General features: G+C 43.0%; 1 protein-coding gene across 2 annotated transcripts; it reads left to right on the top strand.

Moving 5' to 3' along the window:
• Positions 1 to 1044: 1044 nt before the first annotated feature.
• il15l (interleukin 15, like) lies at positions 1045 to 10902 on the top strand. Of its 2 annotated transcripts, XR_005947888.1 has the most exons (7): positions 1045 to 1253; positions 1963 to 2197; positions 3524 to 3709; positions 4788 to 4838; positions 6527 to 6649; positions 8012 to 8189; positions 10647 to 10902. XR_005947888.1 is itself a non-coding variant. In XM_041234750.1 (6 exons), the coding sequence occupies exons 3-6, from the start codon at positions 3551 to 3553 to the stop codon at positions 8129 to 8131; spliced, it is 453 nt and encodes a 150-aa protein (XP_041090684.1). In that variant the 5' UTR covers positions 1045 to 1253; positions 1963 to 2197; positions 3524 to 3550; the 3' UTR covers positions 8132 to 8287. The 2 variants fall into 2 exon arrangements, 1 of the variants encoding a protein (XP_041090684.1); XM_041234750.1 differs by lacking the exon at positions 10647 to 10902 and having other exon boundaries at positions 8012 to 8287.
• The last annotated feature ends 154 nt before the right edge of the window (positions 10903 to 11056 follow it).

The following is an 11056-nucleotide window of genomic DNA, read 5'->3' as shown; positions in this document are numbered from 1 at the left end:
GAGAGAGTGATGTGCAGCTACTGGCTCAGAAGTCTCAATGTATATCTAAATGTATTCTTTGCATGAATAGTAGCTGTAATGATAATAAATATAATAATAAACTGTGATTCTGTTGCCTGGCAAAGACCATACATGAAATTCTTGAATGCAATCTATTTATCTGTCTGTCCTGTATTGCTGTTTGCATGTCTGTGTCTGTCTGTGTAGCGTGTTTGCATGTCTGTGTATGTCTGTGTAGCGTGTTTGCATGTCTGTGTATGTCTGTGTAGCGTGTTTGCATGTCTGTGTCTGTCTGTGTAGCGTGTTTGCATGTCTGTGTATGTCTGTGTAGCGTGTTTGCATGTCTGTGTCTGTCTGTGTAGCGTGTTTGCATGTCTGTGTATGTCTGTGTAGCGTGTTTGCATGTCTGTGTATGTCTGTGTAGCGTGTTTGCATGTCTGTATGTCTGTGTAGCGTGTTTGCATGTCTGTGTATGTATGTGTAGCGTGTTTGCATGTCTGTATTTCTGTGTAGCGTGTTTGATGTCTGTGTCTGTCTGTGTAGCGTGTTTGCATGTCTGTGTCTGTCTGTGTAGCGTGTTTGCATGTCTGTGTATGTCTGTGTAGCGTGTTTGCATGTCTGTGTATGTCTGTGTAGCGTGTTTGCATGTCTGTGTCTGTCTGTGTAGCGTGTTTGCATGTCTGTGTCTGTCTGTGTAGCGTGTTTGCATGTCTGTGTATGTATGTGTAGCGTGTTTGCATGTCTGTATGTCTGTGTAGCGTGTTTGATGTCTGTGTCTGTCTGTGTAGCGTGTTTGCATGTCTTTGTCTGTCAGCCGGAGCGCTCAGTTAAAATCGTTCAGGACACATAAAATATGGCTGAACGTATTTAAAAAAAAAATCAAAAAGGGCAGACTTAAAAAAAACAAACTATATTGATGAATGCGTACCATTTAATGCATTACGTGTTAAATTTTCTGTTCTGCATATTTACTTGGCTCAAAATGACCGTCCATTTTCGGATCGTTTTGGTTTGCTGGAACTACAAAGAGAAAATGGGGTTCATATAGGATTTGGGCTGCATTGTCTTTGAGACGGGAAGAACATGTGTAAACACATTCTCGACGTAACTGGTAACCTTTCCGTACGTATCGATGAGTCAAACAGCTCCTATCAAAACCGCCCAGCTTGTGTACCTTTAAATGAGAAAATGAGACAAAACGCTTGAACCACGCTTTATCTTGGCCAACAAGATGCTCGGACATACACTGAAAGGTATGGGAAAGCATTAGAAAGCACAGTGAGGTATGGTAAAGATAGGAAGCATTGTAAAGCACAGAGAGGTCTGGTAAAGCATAGGGAAGCATTGTAAAGCACAGAGAGGTCTGGTAAAGCATAGGGAAGCATTGTAAAGCACAGAGAGGTCTGGTAAAGCACAGGGAAGCATTGTAAAGCACAGAGAGGTCTGGTAAAGCATAGGGAAGCATTGTAAAGCACAGAGAGGTCTGGTAAAGCATAGGGAAGCATTGTAAAGCACAGAGAGGTCTGGTAAAGCATAGGGAAGCATTGTAAAGCACAGAGAGGTCTGGTAAAGCACAGGGAAGCATTGTAAAGCACAGAGAGGTCTGGTAAAGCATAGGGAAGCATTGTAAAGCACAGAGAGGTCTGGTAAAGCATAGGGAAGCATTGTAAAGCACAGAGAGGTCTGGTAAAGCATAGGGAAGCATTGTAAAGCACAGAGAGGTCTGGTAAAGCACAGGGAAGCATTGTAAAGCACAGAGAGGTCTGGTAAAGCATAGGGAAGCATTGTAAAGCACAGAGAGGTCTGGTAAAGCACAGAGAGGTCTGGTAAAGCATAGGGAGGTCTGGTAAAGCATAGGGAGGTCTGGTAAAGCACAGAGAGGTCTGGTAAAGCATAGGGAGGTCTGGTAAAGCATAGGGAAATACAGTGAAGGGTTAATCGGTGAACTGTTCTTTCTTTAAGGATGGTATCTCCAAAAAACCCCGAATGATCTGTGCCAAAGACTGCGCTGTTTCCCTACTGCAGCGAATCTCTCCCGGCATTAGTATTTCTCCGCCACAGTTTTAACGGGTGTGCTGCCCTGGACGGAGGAGAAACAGAGGCTGTGTAACGTGAACAAGCGATCATTTTTCCTTCGCTCTCGTTCTGAACCATGAACTCTGATTCTGCAGCATGGTGAGCTGTAAACCACACACAGGTAAGTTTTTTAAAAAATTTTTTTTATTGCAATGTGTTATCCATTCATACGAAAGGAGAAGTTATTTTTTGTTTGTTTGTCTTGTTTTACAGGTCTCTATGTAGAACAGTAATGACTTGAGTTAGAATTTAATTGAGTGCCTGTTGTCTTACCAGGTGCCCCGCCGGAAAACTGCAATTTGTACTTTCATTTTTTCTCCCCCTGGATCGGGTCTAGTTTTTTTTATTGTTTTTGTTTTGTTTTTGCTTTGTTGCTCTTGCCACCATCGAAGTTTCCTTTTAAATCAGTGCATTGATTAACACCGCCGGGTCTTACAGAAAAATGTATAGTTAAGAAAACAGCCGGGTCTTACAGAAAAATGTATAGTTAAGAAAACAGACCATCTAATTTTTCTGACCTGGCGTTTTGCGCATTAAACAGTCCGTAACCCTAAAGCGACTTTTTGACACCGGATTCAAATTTCACAGGTGTAGTACGGTTTTATTTTTTTTTTGTTTGTTTGTTTTGTTTTCGTTGACAGCACTGCGTTTTGCTAACCCCCCCCCCCCCCCCCCCCGCCGAAAAAAACAAAACCGGTTTCACTTTTCAGTATCCTTTGCCGACAGTACTCTGCCTAACAAGGGTTTTGCTCAACTTTCTAAAAATAAGCTGCGCTGCCCGCTTGTGCAACACGCTATAGAGTTTTAAATAGAAAGACGTTTGATTTGTATCTGTTTTGTGTTGGGGGTTTAGGGTGAGGGTTAGGGAAGGGGGGAGGATTGCATAAACTCTGGTTGTGCTGCGAATGGTGATGAGTTGAAATGAGTTGTTATTAAGTTAATTCATTTCACATTACTATCATTGACCGCGACAGTTTGAATGATATTTTGGAAGCGCTGTCAATGCGGTTTAATGATCCGCATTGACAGTTATTGAGAAACTGTATCTATCATGATAAACAAACAAACAAAAAAAAACATTAAATGTGGTAAAAGTCGGAACAGTATCCTCATGGGGAGCACCATCACAAGCGCTTTACAGGATACGAGATTAGGGTGTTTGAACTATGCATCAGCTGCAGGGTCACTTACAACAACATCTCACCCGCAAAGACGCAGCACAAGGAGGCTAAGTGACTCGCTCAGGGTCCCACAGGGAGTCAGTGGCTGAGCTGGGATCTGAACCAGGGATCTCATGGTTAAAAGTCGGTTTCTTTAACCCCTGGACCACACATACAATTGTGCGCTTACCTCTATCGTGCTCTGAACTAACGCACAACAACATGGGTCACTCGTAACATTTCTAATAATGACACTCCGAAGAATCATGATAACCCTGTTTCCACAGAGATGACCCCTTAGAAGTGACCCTGACATGCACCCATTTCCAGTCCCACACCGCCGCACTGTCCCGTTGCTGCTGTCTTTAGTCGTCATAGCGACTCAGATGTCGCAAGGAGCGCGGTGCGACCCCAAGTGGTACGAAGCCATAAAAGAGATGAAAAAAGTGATCAACGACGTCATCCCTAAAACCGTGAGTACCTACCGGAGCCCGCTCCGTCATTCTCGCTCCGCAGCTATTGCAACTCAGTCCACACGGCTTCTCCGGTAACGTGCACAGGGTTACAACGCAAGCTGCACTGCACTTCACAGTGAATGCTGATAACACGGTTACATTGCACTTAACTCTCGCTCAGTGACAGAAAAGTCTGCCAGATGTGTTGTGCTTAAGCTTAATAATAATAAATGAGAGGGATTGTCGAATTCAATTCAGTTGCAAAGTCTTGAGAAAGCAAATAGATGAACAAAAAGGAGAGTTATTCCGTATTCTTTTAATATTTCGGCGGTGTCTGTTCCTGGAAGACCCTGCACCCCCGTGTTCATCGTTTTGCAAGAGCTGAACATGCAGAATGAAACGCGCCTGGGAAGTGGGTAGTTCTGCATGAGAACGGGGAGGTGGAGATGCTGGGTACAGTAATCCTTGCATGGGTTGCCTGCTGCATTTAAATTAGCTTGATGCACTGGGAGGCATTTCCCCGTGTGTTCACGAAACTGTGAATCACAGAGTGCTTTACTGCCTAATCATAATCTACCCGTTTATGTGGCGTGAGCGCAACGGGAGCTGTGTCTGTTATAACCCTGGGCCTTAAAGACAACATACTGAGCAGAGTTTTGTGTTTTCCAAGTGTGCGAAGTGTACCGCAACCAATAAAGTTTTCGAAACTAAAACCCGACCTTGGGCTTTGACTGGTAATTCGCACAATGAGTTACTGATGAAAAAAAAAATAAAACTATCTACTTATAGTGCGGGAACAATTCCCCTTTGGCTCCTTCAAGGAAATTGTGAAATGGTATTTGGACAAGGAGGTTTGCATGCAAATTGCACGTTAACATATCAATAGTAAGGAATGGTTCTGGCAAGACTTGAATGGCATCGGGCAGGCTATTCGGTGCCCGGCGTGTAGGATTTTCTAAGCAAGGAAATTAACAACAATACAAATACACGGACCTTTTTGAAGTTACTAGCAGTGCTGTATATGTCAGCAGAGTTTTTTTTTTTTTTTTTTTTTTAAAGATCAGTTTTTAATTTGTAATTTATTTATTTATTGCAGAACAACAGCATAAACTGCACACTGTACACCCCTGACTCATCGCTGGTTAACGTAAGTGACCAAGAACAAAACCTCCAAACGCAAGAAATATTTAAATTGTTTCCCTTTTTTTTTTGGGGGGGGGGGGGGGGGGGGGGAGGGGGGCGGGTGTGGGGGTCACTCCAGTTCACAAACTTTATATATCATTTTGTTATTTATGTTTATTAAGAGCCTGTCGTTGTGATATCGTCCTGAGAATTCATTCTTCTTGTTTTATATTCACTTTGTAGTTTGCTTTCTTCTTTCGGATTTCCCGGAGACTTTTCTAACTTTCAATACCTCTCCAAGCCCCCCCCCCGTAACACTGTCCCTAGCGGATGGGAGAAATACCCAGTTCCTGGAGGGCCGCAAGGTCTTCGGAGTTTCCTTCCACCCCGAGCTGTCACTTACTTAATTAACTGGTCTAATTATTTGAAATGTAACCCTTCTTTCCAGGGCTCAATATGTTTCGCAGGTGTTGAATCAAGTGGACGTTGTAAACAGTCAACTGGAAAAAACCCTGAAAAACTATTAAACAAGTTAATTGAGAGCTTAGGTTGGCATGAAAACCGAAAGACCCCACGTTCCTTGAAGCCTGGAGTATGACAGTCCTGATGTAAACCACATTGGTTCCCCGCCCCGGTCCTGGGGTCCCCTCAGCTGTGGCTGCTGGTTTTCATTCCCGCCAAGCTCTCAATGACTGAACCAGACCCTTCACTGAACTGATCACTTGCTTAACTCTAATAGTTAGTGAACTTGAACTAGAGCTGAAACCAATTAAAAGAAGTCTAATTAAGCAAGCGATCGGTCCAGTGAAGGGTCTGGTTCAGTCATTGAGAGCTCAGTAGGAAAGAAAACCAGCAGCCACAGCAGAGGGGGCGCCAGGACCCCGCGCTGATTTGATGGCTGATCTATTTCATATGTTTCATATTCTGTTTTTGTGACTTACTCAATCAAAGTCCAACATGTTTATCTGTTAAAACTTGTTTAAGTTTTAAAAGGAAATAGGCTTTGAAAGTATGTTCCCTATGACAGGATTGTTCTGTCTTGTGGTTTGGCGTTATGCAACTTTGATGGATGTGCACTTGAATAATTGAACATTAATCTATTTTTCTTCTAAAAAAATACAAGCAGTGAAGTAGTGATAAAATGTCTTACTGGGGGCCTCTAAGATCAATCATGGTAGAGTGTGTCTAGTTTTGCGAAGCTCAAAATGTGTTGCTCAGGTGTCTTGGATCGTATTGAGTATTTGCCAGCAGTTTGTGTACAAAATGAGTCAACAAGGTAAATGTGAAATGAGCCATCCTCATTTATTTAGGCTCTTAACAATACCTTTCCAAACGGCAGGTTCTCCGCACTTCTGTACTCTGCAGTTAAAAGAAGATGCTGCCCTACGTATAACCTCCACCTGTCACGGGTAAACACCTTGCAGCCAATCAGAAGCATGCATTGCGTTCACAGCTTCATTGCGTGGTCGAATTGCATGCATTCGTTGCATTTGCAAACATTTTGCAGCGCAGAAATAGGTTTATATTTAATAAGGGTTGCGTCAAACATAACAGATGGGATGTGGTTCGCTGGAGGGACGGTCCTGGCTTTGAGATGAAACGTGGTTGCAAATCACAGTTTTTTTATTTGGTTCCGGAAAGATTGCTGCTGTGGTAATGCTTATCCATTTAACCCTCGAAGTGACATGAAACCGGTCTGTGTTTTGCTCGCAGAACTGTATGAGGACAGCACTGGGCTGCTTCTCCGACGAGTTACACGTCATGATTTTCGAGTTTGGCGACCTGCAAAAAGCGTGGACTGTGACGAGAATGCTGACGGGAATCAAAGAGAGAGTGGTGAGAGGCCGGTCCTTTCTTTTTCATAATTTTCTGTGGTTTTGGTAGCTCTCCCTTCTTCCTAAACCAGGGGTGTGGTCGCCGCTCTCCAGTCCTGATCGAGCTGTCTGTCACGTTGTCTAATGTTTTTTCAAGGTGGATGATTTCAAAGGATACAAGGCGCTCGCTAGTCCTTGCGAGACGCGGAGAGAAGTGTTGAATTTGTCCAAGGAGTCAAATAATTGCACCAGTTAAGTAATTGAGTGCTCTGGGTGGAACTACGGCCCTCCAAGAGCTGGATTTGACCCCCCTGATGGATTCTATTAGAGAATTTTACAGCACTGGGTGGGGGGGTTCTCTTGTAGAGGTTCACCGCGGTAGTTTCCTCCGATGCTTCTTCCACTGTTAAACCACATAGTTTACCACGGTTTTGCAGCAAAGTTGTTATTATGGGAAACTTGTATAAGGGTTAGTTTACCATGTTTTACAATGCTTCACTATGTTTACCAGACCTCTGTGTTTTACAATGTTCCCTATGTTTTACCAGACCTCTCTGTGTTTTACAATGCTTCCCTATGCTTTACCAGACCTCTCTGTGCTTTACAATGCTTCCCTATGCTTTACCAGACCTCTCTGTGCTTTACAATGCTTCCCTATGCTTTACCAGACCTCTCTGTGCTTTACAATGCTTCCCTATGCTTTACCAGACCTCTCTGTGCTTTACAATGCTTCCCTATGCTTTACCAGACCTCTCTGTGCTTTACAATGCTTCCCTATGCTTTACCAGACCTCTCTGTGCTTTACAATGCTTCCCTATGCTTTACCAGACCTCTCTGTGCTTTACAATGCTTCCCTATGCTTTACCAGACCTCTCTGTGCTTTACAATGCTTCCCTATGCTTTACCAGGCCTCTCTGTGCTTTACAATGCTTCCCTATGCGTTACCATACCTCTGTGCTTTACAATGCTTCCCTATGCTTTCACTGTGCTTTATCACTCTGCTGTGATTTTACTGTTGGAAACGTATATAAGGGTCCCTGGTGCTGTAAAATACTGTGTAGTATTCAACTGTGGCTTTTCAGGGTGTCTAGATTCCAAGAACTGTTAGATTGATTGTCTGGTGAGTTTTATTTATTTATTTATTTATTTATTTTTAATTGCACATCTGCTGCCCCCCCCCCCCCGGGGGGGGGGCTGGCTCTAAAACCTGCTTTACACCTACGGTCCCCTGGTCACAGCTCGGGACAACAGTCTACAGGGGGTGTAAAAAATACTGTAGTAAGTCCTGGCTAAAGCGAGAGACCAAGAAACTAGCTGACGCTGGTGAGTTTTTTTTTATTTATTTATTTATTTTTAAATTGACCGTCGCCCCCCCCCCCGACAGGTGGACACTGGTGCCTGTGCTCAGTGTGAGACCTACCAGGAGAAGTCAGTGGGAGTGTTTCTGACGAACCTGCTGAATTTCCTGCAGCTCCTGGTGTCCTCTGACATGCTTGGCACGTAGCGCTGGTGCCTGAGCGTCACACAGAGAGAGCCGGGGCCACAACAACTGCTTCCCGACGGTGAGTCAAAGCTCCAAAATCCGTACCTCTGCAGGAATGGGAATCGGACTCCTGTTGCACAGCAGCGCCACCCAGTTCAGGTTTTACTAGCAGCTTGATCAGCCCCAGTGTGTCTAGGCAACAAGCTCAGGTGTGTCTTATTATTAAACGCCTAGTAAAACCAGGAATGGATCAAACTGCTATGCAGTGGGAGTCTGATTTTCATTACCTGCTCTAACTTCTTAAGCAACATAACAAACAGTGACTTTGTATGCTGTAGTCTCATCTCTCTCTCTCTCTATCTCTCTGCCCTTGTTATATAATAGATTGACAATGGACATTGACCCCCATGATATCGCAATTGGTTTCTGTTTAATATTTGAAAAGTGCATTTCCTTGTTTGTGAAGGATCATTTTCAACGCGTTTGTGTTCTTCCCAGGCATGGTCACAAAACTCGTAAAACAGCCTCCTAAATCTTTCAAAACTGTCGTCACTCTCTGAGTGATAAATCAGTCCCTTGAAAAGTGGACCAGGAACACTGCAAACATAACGAATGCGTTGTTTGACATTTCTTGTGTTCTCTAGTTACACGATGGCGATCTTTCGAAACCAAGTGTGTGTATATGCAATAAGACATGGTTGGAAGATAAGTAAGATAGTGTAGAATTACTCATAATTATCCTGTCTGTATATTGGGAGTGTGGGTCACAAATAGAGCCTGTTGAACTATAAGAAACCAAGTCAAATAGACAAACGTTTCGGCTACTGGGATTAAGGTTATGAGGGACCTAAGTATGCATTGCATATTGCAAAAAAATAAAAAATAAAAAAAAAATATGATGATTAAGTCATCAAGCATATTTATTTATTTGTTTACCATCCTCCTATCTTGTTCTTATTGTCCAATGCAGGCCCGCTATGTACAAAGTCTGAAATAAACAATTTGGAAAACTGATTAACCTTTTGAATCTGAGACAGTTCACGGACTATCTAATATATATAATATATATATATATATATATATATATATTGACCCCCCCCCCCCCCCCCCTTGGCATTTTTCTTATTTTGTTGCCTTACAACCTGGAATTAAAATTGATTTTTTGGGGGGTTTGTATCATTTGATTTACACAACATGCCTACCACTTTGAAGATGCAAAATATTTTTTATTGTGAAACAAACAAGAAATAAGACAAAAAAACAGAAAACTTGAGCGTGCATAAGTATTCACCCCCCCCAAAGTCAATACTTTGTAGAGCCACCTTTTGCAGCAATTACAGCTGCAAGTCTCTTGGGGTATGTATCTATAAGCTTGGCACATCTAGCCACTGGGATTTTTGCCCATTCTTCAAGGCAAAACTGCTCCAGCTCCTTCAAGTTGGACCCTGATCTGTACTTCTCCACAACTTTGTCCCTGACCTGTTTGGAGAGCAGGTGTATATATACTGAGATCATGTGACAGATCATGTGACACTTAGATTGCACACAGGTGGACTTTATTTAACAAATTATGTGACTTCTGAAGGTAACTGGTTGCACCAGATCTTATTTAGAGGCTTAATAGCAAAGAGGGTCAATACATATGCATGCACCCCTTTTCCGTTATTTATTTTTTAGAATTTTTTTAAACAAGTTATTTTTTTCATTTCACTTCACCAATTTGGACTATTTTGTGTATGTCCATTACATGAAATCCAAATAAAAATCAATTTTAATTCCAGGTTGTAAGGCAACAAAATAGGAAAAATGCCAAAATAGGTCAAACTTTCGCAAGCCAAGTGTGTGTGTGTGTGTGTGTGTGTGTGTGTGTGTGTGTGACTGTGTGTGTGTGTGTGTGTTGTGTGTGTGTGTGTGTGTGTGTGTGTGTGTGTGTGTGTGTGTGTGTGTAGGTTCGGGTGGTGTGTGTGTGTGTGTGTTGTGTGTGTGTGTGTGTATATATATATATATATATATATATATATATATATATATATATATATAAGCATTGTAAAGCACGGAGAGGTCTGGTAAAGCATAGGGAAGCATTGTAAAGCACGGAGAGGTCTGGTAAAGCATAGGGAAGCATTGTAAAGCACAGAGAGGTCTGGTAAAGCATAGGTAAGCATTGTAAAGCACAGAGAGGTCTGGTAAAGCATAGGGAAGCATTGTAAAGCACAGAGAGGTCTGGTAAAGCATAGGGAAGCATTGTAAAGCACAGAGAGGTCTGGTAAAGCATAGGGAAGCATTGTAAAGCACAGAGAGGTCTGGTAAAGCATAGGGAAGCATTGTAAAGCACAGAGAGGTCTGGTAAAGCATAGGGAAGCATTGTAAAGCACAGAGAGGTGTGGTAAATGCACAGTATAACCATGGGATAAGTAACTGGTGAAATTCAGGGTAAAACTTTATATTAAAGTTGCTGTGTGTTGCTTTTAAAACCCTGGCTGTCCTTCGTACATTCCCTCATTCAAAACAGATGTGTCTCTTTTTCTTCACTCAGGTCACACATTCCACTAGTTCGAGTCGAGGCTAGAATGTGCTTTTTGGAACTGGAACAATCTGACTTGACAGTGCCAGGGAAGACAGTGTAAAACATAATCTGCTGCGCACTGACAAGCCTGTTCCTCCTCCTGGATGTGTTTTAAACAATGATTTTGATTCCAGACTAGCACCCTGCTGGATCCCGACTCTCCCTGGATACAACTCTGTTTGCTGTTTTTGAATCCTCTGTACCCCCCCCCCCCCCCCCCCCCCCCCCCCCCACACACACACACACTGACACTGACACACACTGACACACACACACACACACACTCACACGGACACGGACACACACGCAGACGGACAGGCAGGCAGACAGACAGTGTGGTGGAACTTTTTAGAGCCGCAACTTTAAAGAGCCAACTGCAC

Source organism: Polyodon spathula, chromosome 35 (genome assembly GCF_017654505.1).
Source record: "Polyodon spathula isolate WHYD16114869_AA chromosome 35, ASM1765450v1, whole genome shotgun sequence".
Taxonomy (NCBI): domain Eukaryota; kingdom Metazoa; phylum Chordata; class Actinopteri; order Acipenseriformes; family Polyodontidae; genus Polyodon; species Polyodon spathula.
Note: the sequence above shows the minus strand (reverse complement) of the source record. Positions and strands in the feature narration are given on the sequence as shown.

Excerpts from the sequence above, each read along its gene's own strand:
- il15l (XM_041234750.1), top strand. The coding sequence starts at position 3,551 with ATGCACCCATTTCCAGTCCCACACCGCCGCACTGTCCCGTTGCTGCTG. Across the intron at positions 3,710-4,787 it reads ACGACGTCATCCCTAAAACC|AACAACAGCATAAACTGCAC; the intron begins GTGAGTACCTAC and ends TATTTATTGCAG. Across the intron at positions 4,839-6,526 it reads CTGACTCATCGCTGGTTAAC|AACTGTATGAGGACAGCACT; the intron begins GTAAGTGACCAA and ends TTTTGCTCGCAG.